The 22,575-nt window shown below is 45.6% G+C and overlaps 1 protein-coding gene across 1 annotated transcript; it reads right to left on the reverse strand.

Annotated features, from left to right (window-relative positions):
• Nucleotides 1-2,310: 2,310 nt before the first annotated feature.
• On the reverse strand, nt 2,311-12,063 carry LOC109760279 (UDP-glucose:p-hydroxymandelonitrile O-glucosyltransferase). The gene is made up of 2 exons (XM_020319107.3): nt 11,507-12,063; nt 2,311-5,051 (listed from the first exon to the last, which is right to left on the reverse strand). The coding sequence occupies exons 1-2, from the start codon at nt 12,061-12,063 to the stop codon at nt 4,007-4,009; spliced, it is 1,602 nt and encodes a 533-aa protein (XP_020174696.1). The 3' UTR covers nt 2,311-4,006.
• Between the last annotated feature and the right edge of the window lie 10,512 nt (nt 12,064-22,575).

Raw genomic sequence — 22,575 nt, forward strand, 5'->3', positions numbered from 1 at the left:
CTTGGTTTTCGCTTTCTTCTCCCAGGAAAAACGGCGACAGTTGCTTATCCTTGGTGAACACTGGCAAGGCTGCAGTTTCCACCCCTCTCCGTCCGCTGCTCCGGCGGTGAATGGAGGGTGGGGGGCTCTCTTTCCTCTCCTGGTTTGTTCAATTAGGTAGGGCTAGGTTTTCATCTAGTGGCGCCGGAGCGGTGAGGACGACGCCGCCTTGAATAAATTGTCTCCGGTCCTTTCTTCACCACGGCGATGCTCTCCAAGGCGATGTCGATGGGCCAGTGGTCTCGTTTGCTTGCCACCCAATCGGGGCGGTGAGCTTTGTTTATTTCCTTGTGGCTGATTGTTGCTCTTTTAGCAAACAACGAAGTCAGTGGGGAAGAGATGGTGGTTCTGGAGCAAGACCGTTGGTCCGTGTGTGGCGGTTCTGGTGTTCTTCCCCTTCTCCGGCGGTGGGAATCGGCGGAGCCGGATCTGGTCCATCATGGGGACAATCCCCGGCCGACATGCCACAGCGACAAGTGCCTCGTTGCAAGCATCGGGCCTGTTCATCGGCTCGCAAAGCCTCATTGGAGATGGTGGTGACCTGGATTTTGGGGTTGTTGGAGGCTTGCCTCAATTTCCGACGTGAGTCACGGCGACGCTGGGAGTTGGCGGCGGCTACAAAATCGGTTGTTTGCAGGGACCTTAAATGAACCTTTTGTATTTAATCCTTTATTGGGGTTCCTTTTGCATAGTTTCCAGGGCTATGGTCTTTTCTTGATCTCTTCTGTAGTTTCCGCGTATGTTTGTAGTTGTACCAAGTATATTGTTCAATAATGATACGCGGTTTCCCTAATAAAAAGTTCTCAAAAAGTATAAACTTGGTCCCTCAAGATTTTTTGTATACATTTGGTCCCTCAAGTCTCACAAACGGATAAGTTTAAACCTAAACCAGATTTTGAGCACGTTGACCGGGTTTGACTGCCACAAAACCGCCTGATGAATAGTAAATTGAAAAAAAAAAGAACTTCAAAAAAATCTGAAATTTTTTGGGGTCCAGTATGCTTACATGCGCAAGGTGCGACCATTTTCGTGGTCTTTCGACACTCGAGGAGCTCGTGAAAAAAAATGCATGATGAATAGTAAATTCAAAAAAATTCCAAAACAAATTAAAAAAATCTGGAATTTTGTAGCGCCCAATATGCTTACATGCACAAGGTGTGACCAAACTTTTGTCATGAAATGACAGCGGATGGGCTCTAGCAAAAAAAAACAAATTTTGGTTATTTTTTTCCGAGCGAAAATTTGTGTTTTTTTTGCCACGAGCTCCTCGAGTGTCGAAAGACAATGGTCGCACCTTGCGCATGTAAGCATATCAGATTGGTTTTTTTTTCGAATTTACTATTCTTTATGCGGTTTGGTGGCGCTCAAACCCGGTCAACGTGCTCGAAATTTGGTTTATGACCAAACTTACCCGGTTTTGAGACTTGAGGGACCAAATATATACCAAATAAATTTGTTGGACCACGTCACTTTTTGGAAACTTGGACGAAAAACATATTTTTCTCTTCTGGAAAAGGGATTAGCATGTCAGCACTCAAATCTCTTCTTTGCATTCCAGTGAATGAATGTGTTGCAGAAAACAAATTCTGTACATGAACTTGCAGTGTCCTCCTAATAACCTAGTGTAAATTTGCTTAATCTGGCCCTTTAGGATGTTGGCAAGGAGCAAACCGAACCCACCAGAATGCCCAGTTCAGTACATAATCTTTTATTTTCTTCTGGGAATCAGTACAGAATCTTCTTTTAGTACGGAATCTGTTGTTGAAACGTTGAGATCAGTTGTTATTTTTGCAAGGCCTGATGGGGGGCAAGACACAAATATACCAAGGGGGTGTATGTAAAAAATAAGTGAGTTGATCCTATCCCTACACACAGATCCAACGCACCATGAGGCATTGGAGCATGGTATCATGGGAGGCACCGTAGCACTGGATATTTTCCCGAGGGGACACACCACGCACGCGATATCTCACCCACCCTTGCCCGCGCTTGAAGGTTGCCGTTTGTCCATTTTTGGCGTGCAAGGAGTTTCTGGTTTCAACACCCAAATTTTGCTAAAATAGTTTCTTTGGGGAAACACTATAAAAATGATGTCAGATTTTTAGCCATGGTAAATCTGTTGTTTTTCATGGCTTGGCGCGATGAGGGCAGAATTTGTTTGAAGCATGGCAATTTTCTGACAAAAAACAAACTGAGGCGGTTTTGTCATGCTCTCCAACTAAACTTGCCATTATCAATGAACATAATTTGCCATGCCTAAAAATTTGACGTTCAATAGGTATTTGAGTCTTTTTTTCTTTTGGGAATGCAATTTTTGGCAAAAAAATTCCCATATGTTTTTGTTTGCCAATTGCAAGGTGTAACACACCAAAGTGTGTTGAGTGTCAGTTTTTCCCTAGTGTGGTTTTCGGCACGCTCGGCAAAGGCAGACCTCGGCAACCCATAGATTCTGCGGTGATCCCAAAGCCACTCTGTCCTCTGTCCTAACTTTCCGCCACCATTGTTAGATCTTGTGCCATCTTACATATAGCAATATAGTGGCTACCTAATTTACACCGCAAAAGTGAAATAACCTATAGTTAGATGGTTAGGAGGACAATGGTATCCCCGGTCCATCAGGGTTTAAGTCGTAGATTTTTTTGAATTTATCTCAAGCCTTCCAGGGTTCAAGTTGACTACAGGGCAAAGCTACAAAGAAGCATATGATATGCGGTGGATGATGCCATCGGCTGGGTGCGCAAAACTTAACGTCGACGGTTCCTTTGTTCATGGAGAGTCGATGGGAGGAGCAAGGATGGTGCTTCGAGATGACACTGGAGCAATCATTTTCTCCTCGTGTCAATTCCTTGAGTACTGTTCCTCGCCACTTGAGGCTGAGCTAGCGGCATGCCTTGAAGGTGTTGGACCTGGCGATTGCACATACAGAGAAGGAACCGATCATTGAGATGGACTGCAAGAAGGCAGTGGATCAGTTGAATGTTGCTGTCAGAAATCGGTCACCCGTGGCGGGCTTGGTGGTGGAGTTGCCAAACCTTCTACATGGGGCTCGACGACACAGTTTTGTGCATGCTGGGAAACAATGCAATGAGGCTACACATTTTATGGCTCAAATGGGACGCTCAGCCCAACGTACTGCTATCTAGTTTGGCGCTGGACCAAACGAGTTTTGTAAGATTTGTGAGGACGAGTCTAACCACTTTCATTAATTAATATATACTCGTTTCACCCGGAAAAAAGGGTTCAAGTCGAATACGAAGGCGTGTTTGGAGACTTTGTCAGTCTCAAGAAGATATGCCGGATAAGTCTCTCGAAGATGCTCATGTTCTACTAAACAGTACTGCTCATAGGGGTAGGATATGCATACGTGCGTATGTATGAGTGTCTGCGTCTGTGCTATGTTTAAAAAAAAACACCCCGCAAAAACCAAAAGAAAAAAAGAGTCAGCAACCAACGGAGGACACACACCACGCAGGCACGCACCACTCAAGGATAGGATATCTCATCGCGTGGATCATGCGTTGGGCATGTATGCGTGCGTAGGATATCTCACCTTCCCCTTGCCCACGTTGCAAGCGACATCTCACCTTCCAAGGGACTGGCTGTTTGCACCAAGAGAGATCCTGATTCACCCGCAAAAAAAAAAAGAGATCCTGATTTCCTCTGCCTGGTTGATTGCTTGCACAAGGGACTGGCTGTCCAGCTCAACGTGCACCTTCTGAACATTGATTTCGGCAGCAACTAACAGTGCTCGTTTGCACGCCGTGATCTCCGCAGCTTCAGGATCAACAACATTTGGGGAAAAAATGACAGGCTCCGGCCAGGAAACCTCCATTGTCGTCCGGAAGTACTACACACTGGTGCGTTTTATTCATTGCTATGCTAATATCTACAGTATATAATAACATAAGGGAGGAATGCCAAGTTCAAAACAAAAATAAAATAAGTGAAGACGTCTCGGCATGCAGTCTCACTTCTTCCCGTGCAGCAGCACGTCGTTGACCAGTCGGTCCACGCTGCGCAACGACGAGCCGCCTTCCATGGCGGCCGCCTCGGCCGCAGCTCTCCACTCCGCCGCTCTGGCCCGTTTCTCCTTCCCCAGCTCCCCGGCCATCATCTCCTTCACCAGCCCCGACACCGCGCCGCTCTCCACCTCCTCGGGAAGAGCCATGCCGTTCCGCCAGCACTCAAGCACCTGCCTGCACTTGGTCGTTTGCTCGGCGAACACCGGCCAGGCGAGAACCGGCAGGCCGGCCACCACCGCCTCCAGAAGCGAGTTCCACCCACAGTGCGTCACGAACAGGCCCGCCGCCGCGTGCTTCAGCACCGCCGGCTGCGGGCACCACGGCACGACGAGGCCCCCGCCGCGCTCCAGCTCGTCGCGGAACGCCTCCGGGAGCGCCGCCACGCCGTCGCCGTCCACGATGTCGGGTCGCTTCACCCAAAGGAACGGGAAGCCGCACGTCGCCAGGCCCAGCGCGAACTCCCGCGTCTGCTCGGCCGTCATGACGGCGACGCTGCCAAAGTTGACGTAGACCACCGACTTGTCCGGCTTGCCGTCAAGCCATGCCAGGCACCATGCCATGGACCAGATGCTGATGTCCATGGCGTCTAGGCCGTCGTCCGCGGCGGCGGCGGAGGAGGCGATGACCTGGGCCAGTGGCCCGACGGTGTATACGGGCGGCGGGAAGATGGCGGCGAGCGCGTCCACCACGTCCTTCTCGAGCTCGTAGAAGGTGTTGAGGATGATGGCCTTGGAGCCGACGGCGCTCTTCATCTGCCCGATGATCTCGTTCACCGGGGTGTCCTCGGCGTCCGTGGTGCGGCAGAAGGTTGGCATGTCCCTCAGCCGCATGTGCTGCTGCATCCCCGGCACCCAGTCCAGCGGCGTGTCCAAGTATCCGTTGGTCAAGCAGCTCCCATCTTCGAGAGGGATGAGCCCTCGCCTGAGCAGCTCTTTGAACTGCGAGTACCCGACTAGGCCGCACGCAGACGCCCACCAGTAGAAAAGAGGGCTTCGGTTCAGGCCGGGTCAGCCCATTAGTCCCGGTTCAGTCCAGAACCGGGACCCATGAGGGCACTGGTTCCGGTTCGTGAGGCCAGGGGCCTGCCGGGTCTCGTGGGGGCATTGATCCCGATTCGTCTGGCCCCTTTGGTCCCGGTTGGTGGGACGAACCGGAACTAATGGGCTTCGCTCCTGGCCCATCATCGTTGGTCCCGGTTGGTGGCTTGAACCGGGACCATAGGCTGCCCTTTAGTCCCGGTTCATGCCACGAACCGGGACCAATGAGGTGCCTATATATACCCCTCGCCCGCGAGCAGAGCACTCCAGTGCTATGTTTTTTTCTGGCCGGCGAGGGGAGGGCTTTGTGGTGCTCTAGCTCACCTCCTATGCACATGAGGTGTTCGATGAAATGCCCGAGCCACATTAGTTAAGCTTTCTCCTCTCGAAGCTCAACCTCAAAGCTTCATTTTCCTCGAGATTTGTCTAGGTTTAGCGGCCTGTCACGTCCCAATCCCGTCTTCACCGCCGTCGATCGCCCGCGCCGATCTCGTCGCCGACACCACCGTGGTGAGCCTCTTGTTCTTATCTTCTTTCTGAAAGAAAAAATTCTTACTTTAGATGTATGGTTTAATTAATTAGATGCTTTGAAGAGCTATATGTTGTTAGATGAGAACTATGTATGTACTTTGGTTTTAATGTGATGATGAACTTCTATTAATTTGGTCACTTAATTATCTATTCATGATGTTCTGTAATGGTTTTTGACACACTTAATTATATATAACGCATGCAGATGAACCGACAATGGATGTACGGTGACAGACACACCTCCGAGTACATTAAGGGCGTGCATGATTTTCTCGAAGTGGCTGAGGCAAACAAGCAGAATGGTTTTATGTGTTGTCCATGCCCTAAATGTGGGAATACGAAGTCTTACTCTGACCGGAAAATCCTTCACACCCACCTGCTTTACAAGGGTTTCATGCCACACTATAATGTTTGGACGAGGCACGGAGAAATAGGGGTTATGATGGAAGAAGACGAAGAAGAAGAGGACGATGACAACTATGTGCCCCCTGAATACGGTGATGCTGCAACGGGGGAAGCTGCTGAAGATCAAGAGGAACCAGACGATGTGCCCAATGATGCTGCAACGGGGGAAGCTGCTGAAGATCAAGAGGAACCAGGCCCGATGATGATGATCTCCGTCGGGTCATTGTCGATGCAAGGACGCAATGCGAAAGTCAAAAGGAGAAGCTGAAGTTCGATCGCATGTTAAAGGATCACAAAAAAAGAGTTGTACCCCAATTGCGAAGATGGCAACACAAAGCTCGGTACCGTACTGGAATTGTTGCAGTGGAAGGCAGAAAATGCTGTGCCTGACAAAGGATTTGAGAAGCTATTGAAAATATTGAAGAAGAAGCTTTCAAAGGATAACGAATTGCCCGACAGTACATACGCAGCAAAGAAGGTCGTATGCCCTCTAGGATTGGAGGTGTAGAAGATACATGCATGCCCTAATGACTGCATCCTCTACCGCGGTGCGTACAAGGATCTGAACGCATGCCCGGTATGCGGTGCATTGCGGTATAAGATCAGACGAGATGACCCTAGTGATGTTGACGGCGAGCCCCCCAGGAAGAGGGTTCCTGCGAAGGTGATGTGGTATGCTCCTATAATACCACGGTTGAAACGGCTGTTCAGAAACGAAGAGCATGCCAAGTTGATGCGATGGCACAGTGAGGACCGTAAGAAAGTCGGGAAGTTGAGAGCACCCGCTGACGGGTCGTAGTGGAGAAAAATCAAGAGAAAGTACTGGGCTGAGTTTGCAGGTGACCCAAGGAACGTATGGTTTGGTTTAAGCGCAGATGGCATTAATCCTTTCGGGGAGCAGAGCAGCAATCACAGCACCTGGCCCGTGACTCTATGTATGTATAACCTTCCTCCTTGGATGTGCATGAAGCGGAAGTTCATTATGATGCCAGTTCTCATCCAAGGCCCTAAGCAACCTAGCAACGACATTGATGTGTACCTAAGGCCATTAGTTGAAGAACTTTTACAGCTGTGGAATGGAAACGGTGTACGCACGTGGGATGAGCACAAACAGGAGGAATTTAACCTGCACGCGTGGCTGTTTGTAACCATCAACGATTGGCCCGCTCTCAGTAACCTTTCAGGACAGACAAACAAGGGATACCACGCATACACGCACTGTTTAGATGACACTGAAAGTATATACCTGGACAAATGCAGGAAGAATGTGTACCTGGGCCATCGTCGATTTCTTCCGACCAACCATCAATGTCGAAAGAAAGGCAAGCATTTCAAAGGCGAGGCAGATTACCGGAAGAAGCCCGCCATGCGTACCGGTGATCACGTACTTGCTATGGTCAATGATTTACACGTAATCTTTGGAAAGGGTCCCGGCGAACTAGCTGTTCCGAATGACGCTGAGGCACGGGAGGACCTGCAACGTTTGCACGAAAAAGACGGCATGCCTTCGAAGCAGTATGAAGGTCCTGCCAGCTACGCTCTTACGAAAGAAGAGAAAGAAATCTTCTTTGAATGCCTGCTCGGTATGAAGGTCCCGACTGGCTTCTCGTCGAATATAAAGGGAATAATAAATATGCCAGAGAAAAAGTTTCAGAACCTAAAGTCTCATGACTGCCACGTGATTTTGCCGCAACTGCTTCCGGTTGCATTGAGGGGGCTTCTACCGGAAAACGTCCGATTAGCCATTGTGAAACTATGTGCATTCCTCAATGCAATCTCTCAGAAGGTGATCGATCCAAAAATCATACCAAGGCTAAGGAGTGATGTGGCGCAATGTCTTCTCAGTTTCGAGCGGGTGTTCCCACCATCCTTCTTCAATATCATGACGCACGTCCTAGTTCATCTAGTCGACGAGATTGTCATTCTGGGCCCGTATTTGTACACAATATGTTCCCCTTTGAGAGGTTCATGGGAGTCCTAAAGAAATATGTCCGTAACCGCGCTAGGCCAGAAGGAAGCTTCTCCATGAGCCATCAAACAGAGGATGTCATTGGGTTTTGTGTTGACTTCATTCCTGGCCTTAAGAAGATAGGTCTCCCTAAATCGCGGTATGAGGGGAGACTGACTGGAAAAGGCACGCTAGGAGCAGAATCAAAAATATGCAGGGTCGGGCATTCTTGGTCTCAAGCACACTACACAATTCTACAGAACTCTACCTTGGTGACCCAGTATGTCGATGAACAGAAGAACAGTCTGCGCTCCAAACACCCGGAGTAGTGCGACGACTTGATTACATGTGAACACATCAGGACTTTCAGCAGTTGGTTGGAAACACGTCTCAGAGGTGACAACACTGTTTGTGATGAGCTGTACTCGTTGTCCAGGGGACCATCTTTGACTGTATTGACTTACAAAGGATACGAGATAAATGGGAATACATTTTACACGATCGCCCAAGATCAAAAGAGCACCAACCAAAACAGCGGTGTCCGCTTTGATGCAGCAACCGAGAGGGGAAAGGACACATATTATGGTTACATAGTGGACATATGGGAACTTGACTACGGACATGATTTTAAGGTCCCTTTGTTTAAGTGCAAATGGGTTAATCTGTCAGGAGGCGGGGTACAGGTAGACCCACAGTACGGAATGACAACAGTGGATCTGAAAAAGCTTGGGTACACTGATGAACCGTTCGTCCTAGCCAATGATGTGGCATAGGTTATCTATGTGAAGGACATGTCTACCAAACCGAGAAAAAGAAAAGATAAGGAAGCGAATACATCATATGATGAGCCAAAGCACCACATAGTTCTTTCAGGAAAAAGGGACATCGTGGGAGTGGAGGGCAAGACAGACATGTTTGAAGATTATGAAAAGTTCCATGAAATTGCTCCCTTCAAAGTCAAGGCTGACCCAAGCATCCTGATAAACGATGAAGATTATCCATGGTTACGGCGCAATAAGCAAATGACACAAGCGAAGAAAAAGTGAAGACTTTCTCCCGCAACTATTATGATGATACCATGCCAACTTTGTAACAGACGAGTATGATACCATTGTCCGTTTTGTACAGGAAGTGCATCTAGTTTTTGCCGTAACCCTCTCAACTTTCTTGCACACATGCTATGTGGATGAAATGATGATACCATGCCAACTTTCAACCTTTTCAGAGTTCATTTGAAATGCTTTTCAATTTCAGGGTCTTATAGCTCAAAATAATCAATAAATGCATGAAAAATAACAAATGAAGTCAGAAAAGGTTGAAAATTGATGATGTGGCTTTGAATGGTGCATTTTGAACACACAAAAAGCCAGGATTTCAAATAAGTTTTAAAAAATGAAATCCCTTTGTAACAGACGAGTTTCCGTATGAAATCCCGATACTTCGAAAGAGATTGTCCGTTTTGTACACGAAGTGCATCCAGTTTTTGCCGTAACCCTCTCAACTTTCTTGCACATGCTATGTGGATGAAATGATGATACCATGCCAACTTTCAACCTTTTCAGAGTTCATTTGAAATGCTTTTCAATTTTAGGGTCTTATAGCTCAAAATAATCAGTAAATGCATGAAAAATGGTGCATGAAAAATAACAAATAAAATAAATAAGTAATTAAAAACAAAATAATACAAACTTTAATAAAATATATAAGTAGAAACAAAATAAAATAAACTTTAATAACATAAATAAAATTTATGAAACTAAAAGTATCAAATTATTTTCTGTTCGAAACATTATAAGCAACCTCTAGTATTATTGAAACTAAAATTATATAAAATTGATGCAACTAAAATTATCAAAGTATTTTCTGTTCAAAATCATTGAAAGCAAAAAGAATTTTCATAAATAACTTTTTTTGTTAGAAACTTTAATAGCAAAAAGAATTATCATAAAGTAAAATAAATAAGTAATTAGAAACAAAATAAAATAAAATAAATAAGTTTTTTGTTGTAAGTAGAAACAAAACAAAACAAATAAAGCAAAAAAACAAAACAAAAAACAGGCAAAAAATAAAAAATATGCCACCTACTGGGCCACCACGGCCTGAATACGACTAGAAACCCATCGATGGGCCAGGATTCAGGCTCGAAGAAGGCCCATCAGGCATAGCAGTGACAGTTAGGCCCGTAAGCCTGCAATGGAGAGGAGCTCGAGAGGGGAGCGGCAGTGGGGCTTATAAATCACTGCGCGCCCCTCTCAACTAGCGACGTGGGACTAAACTTTCGACGCGGGCGCAGCAGCACAAGGTCTTTGGTCCCGGTTGGTGGCACCAACCGATACTAAAAGGGTGCATTGGTACCGGTTCGTGGCACTAACCGGTACCAATGCCCCCCTTTAGTCCCGGTTGGTGCCACCAACCGGGACCAAAGGCCGCCGCTTCCCGCCCTTTGGGTTGCTGAAAAGAGGCCTTTGGTCCCGGTTGGTGACACCAACCGGGACTAAAGGGTGGCATTGGTACCGATTTGTGCCACCAACCGGTACCAATGGGTTTGCTATATAAGCCAGCACTTGTGAAAATTTCGTCAGTTCTTCGATCCCTCCGACGACGCCGCCAGGCTGCCCGAGCTCGACGTGCCTCTGCCGCGCCCCCGACCACGCCGCCGTCGCCCTGCCCCCCGACCACGCCACGCGCCCTCGCCGTGCCTCTGCCGCGCCCCCGACCCGCCCCGTCGACGCCGTCGCCGCCCTCTGCCCCGTCGACGCCATCGCCCCTGCCCCGACTACGCCGCCGTCGCCCCTGCCCCCCGACCACGCCGTGCGCCCTCGCCGTGCCTCTGCCGCGCCCCCGACCCGCCCCGTCGACGCCGTCGCCGCCCTCTGCCCCGTCGACGCCATCGCCCCTGCCCCGACCACGCCGCCGTCGCTGCCCTCTACACCGACGTCAGCGTCGTGCCTCTGCCCCTGCCCCGACCACGCCGCACCTCTCCTTGGTCAGGCCGGCGCTGCCCCCCTGTCCTCTCCTCTGATTATATGTCCTTTTTTTAGATTTTTTGTTCATATATATGATGATTTGTTTTTTGCATTTTTATAAAAATGTATATATGTATGTATGTTCTCTGTGCATATAAAAGTTAGATTTTTAGTACATTTGGGTACATTTTAGGTTAGTTTTATCTATATATGTTCTCTGATTTAGTACATTTTAGGTTAGTTTCATTTTTAGAAAAGTTTTATATATTTAGGAAAAGAAGGAAGAGAAGGAAGAAGGAAGAAGAAGAAAAAGTTTTATATATGCAAAAGTTACATTTTTAGAAAAGTATTATATAACTAGCTAGGAAGATAATGAAGAAGAAGAAAAAGAAGGAGAGGAAAAAGGAAAATAAGAAGAAGAAAAAAGAGGAAAAAGAAGAGGAGAAGAAGAAAGGAATAGAGGAGAAGAAGAGAAAATAGAATTCTATTTTCTCTTCTTCTCCTCTATTCCTTTCTTCTTCTCCTCTTTTTTTCTTCCCCGCCATTGCCGCCTCGTACCGAGCCTCCTCTTCTGCCTCCGCCGCCTCCGCTCTGCGCCGCTCGTCCTCCTCGCTCTCCCGGTAGACGGCCGCAAGGGCCGCCTGGTAGGCGTCCTCCGCCGCCTGGTCCTCCTCGCGGACGACGAGCGCCGGTGGCGGCGACCTCCGGCCGACCTCGCGCACGCCCCGTCGCCTCGCCTCCTCGTGCTCGAAGGCGAACCACCTCGCCCAGTTGGGCGAGTCGGTTGCGTAGGCGGGGTCGCGGCGCTGCTCCGGAGTCAGCAGCGACCGCTGGCGCCGCACCTCCTCCGCGTGAGCACGAGCCGTCCGCGGCGCCGCCGGCACTGGGATCCTATTTGGATCCAGATGCCAGTCGTGCGGCAGCGTCACGTCCGGATATGGCAGAGGCTGGCGGTGCTGCCAGTGCCACTCCGCCTGGTGCACTGGCACGTTCACGTGCTGCCTCTGCCGGCGAGGCACCGGCGCCGGCGGAGGTGGGAGGAACTCTGAGGGGAAAGGGGTGGCGGGGGACTTTCCCTTGGCCTTGCTGCCGCTGGCGCCGGACAAGAGGCCCATCTCGCTGTGGTTGTGGTGGCTAGGGTTTGCCGGCGACGAGGGAGCAAAGGATGACAGATGTGGACGGCGAGTTTGGATGAGGACGGCCCCGCCACACGGTCGGCTTAAAAAAGGACGAGCGCCGTCGCTGCCGCGTGGGCCCGTCGTCATAAAATAAGCTGACCACGTGGGCAGCGGGTAGTTGGACGGTCGCCATGTGGGGACGCGGCAGATAGCGAGAAGCCGCGCGAAGCGTCTGTTCAGCGTCCGCGCCGACGCATTTGGGGCGCAAATTTGGGCCGCAAATGCGTCGGCGCGGACGCGACGTGGACGTGATTTAGGTTTGGATCGGCGCGTTGGACCGCCATTTTTGTTCGTACCGACCCAAACGGACGCAGGCGGACGAAATGGGTCGGCCCTTTGAAGTTGCTCTTAAATCCTTATCAGTGGTGCACACCAACTGCGTGACGAAGGGAACGTGAGGCGAAATGGGCCACAAATCGATGTACAGTACACCTGTACGTGGTGATGTAGTGGTTGCAGCATTTGCAGCCAGAAGTAAACAAAAAGGATTGATGATGCACACTATGCATGGTACCCACTCGCCTGACACTAGTGGCCACGCATGCAAAGTCCAAATCATTAATTAAACACTGGCCGGTGGCTCACGTGAAGCTCAGGCCCCCATCGGCGACTGGTCCTGTGACTCGTACGTACATCGGTCGATGTGTATCCTTGTGTTAAGATCCCACGTCATCTAAGATGACAATATGTTACAGCGATTTTTTTAACACAATAACTCATTGATTAGTTAATGTATATACTGTAGGTTGTGTCTAAAACTATATTTTCGTTAATGTATATACTGTAGGTTGTGTCTAAAACTACATTTCAATGGCAGTACTAAAGGATCCCATTTTACGCGATGAAGCATACGACCAAAAAGCAGACAAGATGAAACCTAAACGTAATGCACATGTCTAGAAAAGCTAAATTGTCCATATGTGATCAGCGTGCACAAGCACGGTTGTCTCACCAATGCTTCTTTTTAGTATTATTCAGCTACTAAGAACTTTTGTTCAATGCTCAGTACAAGCAAACATATATGGTCAAAACACTGTGACAACTAACAAGAAATATATCTATCAATGTCTACTCATTGATGTGTTCATCAAAAACAATATGCCAGCGTTTCCCTGGCCTTGTTTTTTTTATCTGACGGCACCATCCCATCCCAGGAAAGGACTATTCGCATGCTGCACATATCTCTAGGAGCAACATACGGTAGATACCCGAGGGCAGCTATCCCATGTGACATCAAATCCACACTCTTTTTGGTATTCCAAACAATATTTCAAATTTTTGAATAGGTTTCGAAAAGAATAATGAAATTCAATAAGGAGAAAAATGAATTAACAAAAAGTGAAGAACAAACAAAAAATAGATTCCTGAACCACATTTTTTTCTTTTTCTTTTTTTCTTTTTATCTTCTCCCCTATTTCATTTTTGTTTCTTTTTATTTCCTTTTTTTGTTTTCTATGACTTTTCCTTTCAGTTTATTGCTTGTATTTTTGGTATATTTCAAAATTTTATTTGGAATTTCGAAATATTTCATGTTCATAAATTACGAAATATTTCATGTACAAAAAAAGTTCATATTTTGATTTTTTTCCAAATTTACTAATCATTGTTCTAAAAATTCAGAAAAAGTTCAGAATTTCCAAATTTTGTCCACATTTCTTTTTCATATTTATAAATCAATGTTAATTTTTTTTAGAAAAATAATCATGTTGTCAAAAATTATTCCGAGTTTAAAAAAGTGCACTCGTTTCCAAAACAACTTCAAAAATCCTAAAATATTCACATTCTGATCAATTTGAAAGGCATGAAGAATTAAAAAATGAATTATGTACAATGTTTTTTAAATAATTCATAAATTTAACCAAATAGAAAAGAAAAAGTTCATGAATTGGAGCCATTTCAATTTCATCGAATTAAAAAAAGTAGACAAATTTGAAAGGTTTAAAGAAAATTGACAAAAGTTCATCGATTAGAAAAAAAAAGTTCATATATTTGTAAAAAAAAAATCCTGAATTTGAGAAAGTTTGCGAAATGAAAAAGGTTCTTAGATTTGAATGCAAGTTCGCAAATTTGAAAAAATTTCAAGGATTTGAAAAAAAGTTGATGGATTTGAAAAAAGTTCCCAAAGTTAAGAAAATATTCATGGATTTTAAAGAAGTTCACTAATTTGAGAAAGTTCACGATTTTTTTAAAATCGCAAATTTAAGAAAATATAAAAGGAAGACAAAAATAAAAAGAAAAAATGAAAAAAACGGAAGATAACCAGGCAGACAAGAGGCACAATAAAACCGAAGATAACCAGGCGAACTCCATCACTCACTTCGAGGGCCACTTAGCACCCTGAACCTCCTAGATTTTCAAACTCTTGTCGACAAAGCATTCCTAGTTGAGCGTGAGAACAAGAGTCCGTATGAAGAGACTCACCAACACAAGTTTGAGAACTAGGGAGATGCCCCTATTTGGAGACAACACACCTCACAGACAACACTAACTATACCTTTCCCAAAAACAATTTGGGAAACATCATCCATAATCCCAATGGAGGCAAATCTTTTGTTTTGAGTACACAATTTTTTTAGCTTCGGTCAACTAGATAATTGCTTCAATTATAATAGAAGTTTGTTTGCATCTACGGTAATATTTTGATTCTGACAATGAAACGAATTTATCTTAAGACAAAATGGAGTTTTAACAAAGAAGAAATGGGAACGTGGTGCACACTTCAACAATGACCAAGCAGGGCCGATTCCATGTTGCCTCCTGCTGAGCAAGCCACACTGCCCTCCTAGCTGCACCGGCTTACATGTATGCTATCCACAACGAACTCGCCATGGCCACCACACCCAGCGTGAGCCTGCTCGCACTAGATCTAGAACTTCTATCAATCACCATCATAATCCTGCTCATCATTGTCGTCATGTACCCTGCCCTATCCCTAATTCCAGTCACCATGTCCTCGAAAGACAAATGTGTCATGTTGGCACGTTTGCATATGCTCCAAATATGGTGTGGGCCGAGCAATTATTTTTTTTGTAAATCAAAATAGTGTAGGATTGGAATAGTGGGCGTTGACCAATAGCTTCTTTTTTAGAAAAAAATCTTAATTGTAAGGGAGTGCTGCACTGATGTTGGAACACTTAGCTAGCAACTAATCTGCTTTCCCTACCATAACCAGCTACGTAATTGTCACATATTCAAATATGCTCCCTGCATGCAAATAGACATGCGCAAATTTAACAAATTTTGAGCGCTTCGTAGTTCATAGTAAAATCAATACAGAAAATCAGACAGCGGCAGTCACCGTACTACATACTCCCCCGTCCTAAAATAAGTGTCATGATTTTAGTTCAAATTTAAACTAAAACATGACACTTATTTTGGGGCAGAGGGAGTATAATTGAAGTAGTTAACAAGGCCCCTAATCTAAAAAGGGCTCACGTATAAGGAAGCCAAACTCGTACGAAAGCAAACTAGCTTAGGGCATCTCCAACAGCGACCCGCAAATTTGCCCCCGGATTTGTCGGCGGACATGGATGTGAGAGCTGGCCATCCACGCTACCCGCAAACGTCCGCCTTATTTTTTCAAAATCCACCAAATATCTATGATATTCCATTTATTAGTAGCTTCTCCAACATTTGGAAAAAGGATTCAGCCAACACATGCATGACTAACTATGATAATGCATGGATTATTAGTAGCTTTCTTTCACTTGAAGAAAAACCAAAACACACTTTTGGCGGAAGCCTTCATGTACGTGTTGGCGGAAGGGGATGTGCATGCATGAAAAATGTCACTTTACATGTACTAGAACACATTAATCCAAGTGAGTATTGGCAGAAGCCTGCAGCGACCCGATCCCAATGGATTGAAGCCTCTGTGCTTAAGTGTTATCCCTGGATCGGTATTGCTGACACACACAGTACTCGAGGATTTATAGCAGAGTTCAATCACACACTTATTACATCGAGAGTCTCATAAAGAGAACTTATTATAATAATATGGCTGAATGTGGAAGCTTCGAAGATAAATGAGTCCATCCAACTCCACGGCAAAACTGAGTGCATGACAACGACCTAGCGCACCTTACTATTCGTCTGAAAATTCTGCAACATAATACGTTGCAGCCGTGTAGGTCAGCACATGGAATATGCTGGCAAGATAACACTATATAGCAATGAACAAATAACAGCTATCACTGCATGCATATATGGCTGGTGGAGGCTCTAAGTTTATCATTTGCATAAAGCCAATTTTTCCCTACAACAAAAGAAATAGATTTAATTTAACTACCAAATTTATGTCATTAGTGAGAAGGTTCCTCCAACTCAATCCCAAAATGATATTAATAACCCAACAGATTTATTAATTAAAGTGATGAGATCAAACCAATAATTCAAGTACCAGAAACTCAAGATTTCCATAACTGGGGACATGGTTAACCATGATTAGTTTGTACACTCTGCAGAGGTTTGCGCACTTTTCCCCACAAGACTCGATCGCCTCCATTGAATTCTCGCACTACATGGTGTTTGAGAAACGAATGACCGAGAAACAGTCTTTCCGAAGCATCAACTCTTTACTCTGAGTATACAGTACCACCTACTTTCCCCTACATCTGCTAGCCTACCACTGAATGAGGTCACACAACATACTCAACTATGCCAGGGCCCATAATGGCTTGTGGCTGCACACGGAAGTTTCTAGCATGAATAATCTTATGATCCCTTTGAGCCTGGGTGGCAAACCATAGGATGATAACACGGGTACTCCGGGATATCCTAGGACAACACTGGATTCTCCAGGTGCTCGCAACCAATCCACCCAGATGTGTATTAAAGTAGCCACCTTAAGTTTCCCTTAGTTACAAACTCTCACAACTTGCATGAATCTCACATACCAATCCACGTCTACGAGCATAGCATAGCAGTATGAGCATAACGTATAATCCTGGGGTTGATAAAAGACAAAAGGTTCCTACCTCATCAACTCCAAACCAATACCACATGTTTCACAACCCTACTCATGCAATGTTTGAGGTTTGAAACTAATGCATAAAAACTAAGTGTTACTTGCCTTGCTGACGATCGGAAAACCCTAGAGATTCATAGTAGCAAGCTTTGCACTCCGGATACTCTATCGTAGACAAACAATAGCATACGTAAGCACTCAAGCATAAGATGCAAAGGTAAAACAAAATAAAATACCTAAATAGAAAGTTCAAGTGAAGAGCTTTGATTTGCAAAAAGAATCGATCAAATCGGAGATACGAAACTTAAGTTACGATCAAAAGAAATTCAAATTCAAATCTGCTTGAAACCAAATTTTAAATTTTCAAAAACATGTTCAAGTTGATTATCTGGACAGAGGGGATCCAGACGAAGAATTTGGCGTTGGTTTCGTTGGATTTGGATAAACGAGCAAAAAGTTATCATCGTTTGAAGATCAGGGACTAAACTGTAAGAAAACTATTCATGGATAGGTCCCTGGCCAAAAATAAACTGAAAAAGAAAAATCTAACGAACGAACATTCGCTACAGAACCTAATCTACTGAAAAATGTTCGCTACAGAAACGTAACGATCGAACGTTCGCAAAATAACAGCGGATCGGAAAAACCGAAGAAAACCTAACCCTAAAAATAATAAACCGGGCTGGCGGTTTTACTGGTTCGGGCGGCTCGACGGAGAAAACCGGCGGCGACGGATCGGCGAGGTGGGACGGGGCTCCGGCGACGGCTAGCGGCGCGGGGCGGCGTTGAGCGGCGGCGGCGCTTGCGGTGGCGGCGGCTCGATGGGGAGGAGAGGGGCTGGGCCTCGGCCTTATAAAGGCGGGGTCGGGGTGGCGTTCCGACTTGGGGAGAGGGTCGGGCGGAGCGGCGGCGGCTCGGACTCCGGCGAGTCTGGCTCCCGCATGCAGGGAAGGTGGCGGCGGCTCGGGCCGGCTGGGTCTTTGGCCCAGTTCGGTCCGAAAACTATTTTTTAGATAATTTCGCCGTGAAGAAAAATCCATATAAAATAAAATAAAAATCCTAGAATTCCAGAAATAATTTTCACTATCCCCTCCTAATATTTGGGACAATGTTAACATTTTTCTGGGCTAAATGCAATTTCTAAAAATGCATATTTTTCCCTAATTTAATAAAATGCAACCGAATAAAATTGCAAATAAATATATTTTTATTCAAAATTAAATTTAAAATATTTTCTCGCTGTTTTGAAGAAGTCATATTATCTTCTCTCATTATTTTATTTAATTGAAATAATTGGAAAAATAATTTTGAAAATTCTAAAATGGACTTTTGTGAAAACCTCCAACTCTCACAATTCGTCCTTGAGTTGCTTAAGGTTCTAGGATCAAAACTCCAAATAAAACAAATTCTAAAATGCACAAATTATGAATGCATATGATGATCTAATGCATAACATCCAAATTGAAAACTGGGATGTTACAAAGCCTTTCACAAGTGTTGGCGGAAGCACTACTAATGCATGGATTTGTAATTAAAAAGAATAAAAAAGTGGCTTCCGCCTATCATTTTAAGAGCACTAGTAGAAAAAGGGACATTAGTCCTGGTTCGTAAGGGCCTTTAGTCCCGGTTGGGCAACCGGGACTAAGGAATCGGGACTAATGGCACCTCTTTTTAGTCCCGGTTGTGTTACGAACCGGGACTAAAGGGGCTTCACGTAGCCGCTGTGGAGCGTTCAACCAGGAGGATCTTTAGTACTCCCGGTTGGTAACATCAACCAATACTAAAGGCCGCCACGCGTCAGGCGCTGCCAAGCGCTGGGGTTTAGGGTTTTGGTGGGTTTTGGAGGGTTAGGGGTTTCATTTTGTGTTTCCCTTTTCTTTTTGTGTTTACCATTCATTTTTTTCATTTAGGGTTTTCATTTTCATTTTATGTTTTCCATTCAACTCGACGCTACTACATATAGCAATGAAGGAACCATTACACAACATCATCATGAATATATAGAAGTGACCTCTTTCTCCCTGCTTGGTCAAACAATAAGTTTTCGTATATATATATTCGACGCTACTACATATAGTACATGTTCATGCATATATACAATATAATATCTCTTACGATTTCTAATATCTAATTACCAAAATTCCCTAGCAATTCCCGATGGTATTCTCCGGTTCTAGATATGACCTCTTCAAGTAAGAATCCCGCCAATTCCTCTTGAATGGCTCGTACGCGATCCTTTGGTAGGAGATCGTCCCTCATCCGTTCGATCTAATTTAAAGAAGGGGGTCAATATATATGAATGAAACTCAACACAGTTGATGGTAATAAAATAAAATTATGAATATTGTTTACGTACTCAAAGTTGTTCTAAAATCCTGTCCTTCTCACAGGTCGTCTGATGAATGAACTCGCAAACGTAGTATCCACATAAAGTATTCCCATCTCCCTGCCTCAAGCACTTTACGAGAATATAGTTCAATCAAAATAATAATCAAGCATGATAATGATATTGAAACTAGAATCAAAGATATGCGCGGACCTAGCTAGTACTACTTACATTGAGTTGTCGAAATTGCAGCTCCTCTTTCCATTCACCCCTAGCCTTCTTGGTGAACTTTTTCCAAACCCTGCCCGACAAAGAAAATGAATAAAGGTGTTATTAATTACTTGATATCAGGAAATGAACGAAAGTTGCCGATATAGTGCGATAATGATTGAAATTACCTCTGGAGCATTTCACTCAGGTCCGCCCACATCTTAGGGTCTTTATGTTTAGAGTCCATGACAAGTACTACTCCTTCGTCAACCTGAATGACTAGCAGAAAAAAGTGGAACTTGCACACGCATAACTCATCAATTACACTTAACATCGAGTAAGCGAAACAGAATGCATATAAGACAGTAACACTCACTTGAAGTTGTAAGGAAATAGTATTTCCCTTCTGGTTTGTTGTTCAATTAACGCCCTTAGCAAGTTATCCTCTGTTTTCTTGGCGTTGTTTTTTACCGTATATTCATGTATGTTATTTGGGTTAAAGAACCCAATGTCATAGATTTGTCCTTTTTGCATTCGAGAATCTTCATTCTGCTTAATATAGTGAGGATAATTACACATGCAATGAACGAGCTGAGCTAGAGACTTAATCACAGAAATAATACTTACAAACAATAGCAACTGATGGTAGATTTGTGGATAGCGTTTTGATTGTATAACTGAAATAATTCATCAAATTCAATGTGCATCTCCTCGTCTCCATTGAAGTAATGCTCATATCTAATTCCCACCATGAGCCAGTTGCTCCCTTCCTTTGAGGCTTCCATGTACCACTCATGCAATCTTTGCATTTGTGTTGGTAGAAGCCGGACCTCCTCAGGTCTGACGAGAGGCTTCCCATGCTGGTATCTGTATGCTAAATCAGCTATGGAGAACTCTACCTGCTGGCCTAAGTATTGACCAAGAGTGAAACGAAGATCATGGGCCGCTACCTTTGGATCATAATCGATATTGGAAAACACGTTGAGCGGGGGGCACGATTGGTTCTTCTGTTCTTCAAGCCGGGGAATTGTTTCCCCCTTGCACTACTACTTCCCAACCGTTGCACATGTTCTTTATATGACTTCATAATAGAGCGGCCATAGTTTGATGGCAGCAAAGGCGGTGATCGTGTAAGGTATTCCATAAAGTGCTTCGCTTTTGTCGGATCTCCTTTGGCTCGGGCTGTTTCGGTGCAAGCTGGCGTTTCACATCGGCATCCACAACCTTCTTGGTTTCCTCATCAGTCAGTTCGTATCGTAACTTGGCAGGAGCTTCCTTGACGTTGTTCCTTGTACCTGCTCTAGATTTCTTCACAGTTGTAGTACTAGCTGCCGGAGTGGCGGTTCTCTTCTGCCAGGGCTGAGGCGGCGGAGTTTGCTGAGGCGGCGGAGACGGCTGAGGTGGCAGTTGAGGGAGTCCTGGATTAGGGGGTCCTCGGATGTCCAGGCTATTTGATATGGGCCGTGAAGATACAAAGCGGAAGACTTTCCCCCGTGTCCGGGTAGGACTCGCCTATGCGTGGATGGCGAGATTGGTGTCTGGATGTCTAATTTCCTTCCTCTACAAACCGACTCTGTTCAACCCTAGGTCTCTCTGGTGTGTATATAAACTAGAGGATTTAGAACGTAGAGGCTATCCGAATTCTCATAGGCTAGACAGCTAGGGTTTAGCCATTACGATCTCGAGGTAGATCAACTCTTGTAACCCCTATATTCATCAAATACAATCAAGCAGGACGTAGGGTTTTACCTCCATTAAGAGGACCCGAACCTGGGTAAACATTGTGTCCCACTTGTCCTTTGTTACCTTCGATCCTCAGACGCGCAGTTCGGGACCCCCTACACGAGATCGGCTGGTTTTGACACTGACATTGGTGCTTTCATTGCGAGTTCCACTGTGTCATCGGCAGAAGGTTCAATGGCTCGTTCGATCATCGACGACGATGCTGTTTCTGGGGAAACTTTCCTCCCTGGTCAACTTTTTGTGTTTGGCGGCTTCGCTCTACATGCCAATTCAACTGGTCACCTTGAACAGATCGACAGCTACGCTCCTAGTCACCAGATCAGGTTCGGAAGCGTGAATTATATCGCTAATATCCAAGGAGACTTGATCTTTGAAGGGTTCTCGGCCTCAACCGCCGCTCCTCATCTACATGAAGTAAGCCCATCGGATCCACCACCAGGCTCCGTTCAAGGATCAACTATCGTTCCTGCCCTGGCCTTAGATCCAGAGTGGACCACCCTGTCCGAAGAGGAGAGTATGAGCCCCACCGGACCCTCTCCTACTACGGAGCTCCCTGCCGGAGACCCAGAGGTGACCATATTATCGGCAGGCCTGGAATCAAACAGGGCTCTCCCTGTCATCGGGAAGCCGGACTCACGTTTGGATGTTAACTCCAAACTCTTGAGGTCAGCATCCATTGAGCACGGTCAAGCGGCGACTTCCAGACCCAGCTCTGCAGGCCCTATGTCACCCGTCTAGCTATCGCTCCTAAACGAGGCTCTGGACTTAATGCGATCTCTCGCCATTACGGAGGTATCACTTCCGAACTATGCCCAGCCCGAACTAGGCGCTGAGTGTAGAGAATTTTACGTTCCACCCACCACCCACTTGATAGCCACTGTCGCGGACCTAACCGACATGCTAGACTACGCCTCCGAGGATATCGACGGCATGGACGATGATGTCGGAGCCGAATCCGGCCAAAACCCACCCATCACTGGGCGTTGGATGGCCACTTCTACATACGACATGTACATGGTGGATACGCACAAAAAGAAGGACGCCGGTAGCTGATGACCCACAAGTATAGGGGATCTATCGTAGTCCTTTCGATAAGTAAGAGTGTCGAACCCAACGAGGAGCAGAAGGAAATGATAAGCGGTCTTCAGCAAGGTATTCTCTGCAAGCACTGGAATTATCGGTAACAGATAGTTTTGTGATAAGG

Source organism: Aegilops tauschii, chromosome 7 (genome assembly GCF_002575655.3).
Source record: "Aegilops tauschii subsp. strangulata cultivar AL8/78 chromosome 7, Aet v6.0, whole genome shotgun sequence".
Classification (NCBI taxonomy): domain Eukaryota; kingdom Viridiplantae; phylum Streptophyta; class Magnoliopsida; order Poales; family Poaceae; genus Aegilops; species Aegilops tauschii.

Excerpts from the sequence above, each read along its gene's own strand:
- LOC109760279 (XM_020319107.3), bottom strand. The coding sequence starts at position 12,063 with ATGGGCCTCTTGTCCGGCGCCAGCGGCAGCAAGGCCAAGGGAAAGTCC. Across the intron at positions 5,052-11,506 it reads GAGGCAGAAGAGGAGGCTCG|CCCTCTTTTCTACTGGTGGG; the intron begins GTACGAGGCGGC and ends CCTGAACCGAAG.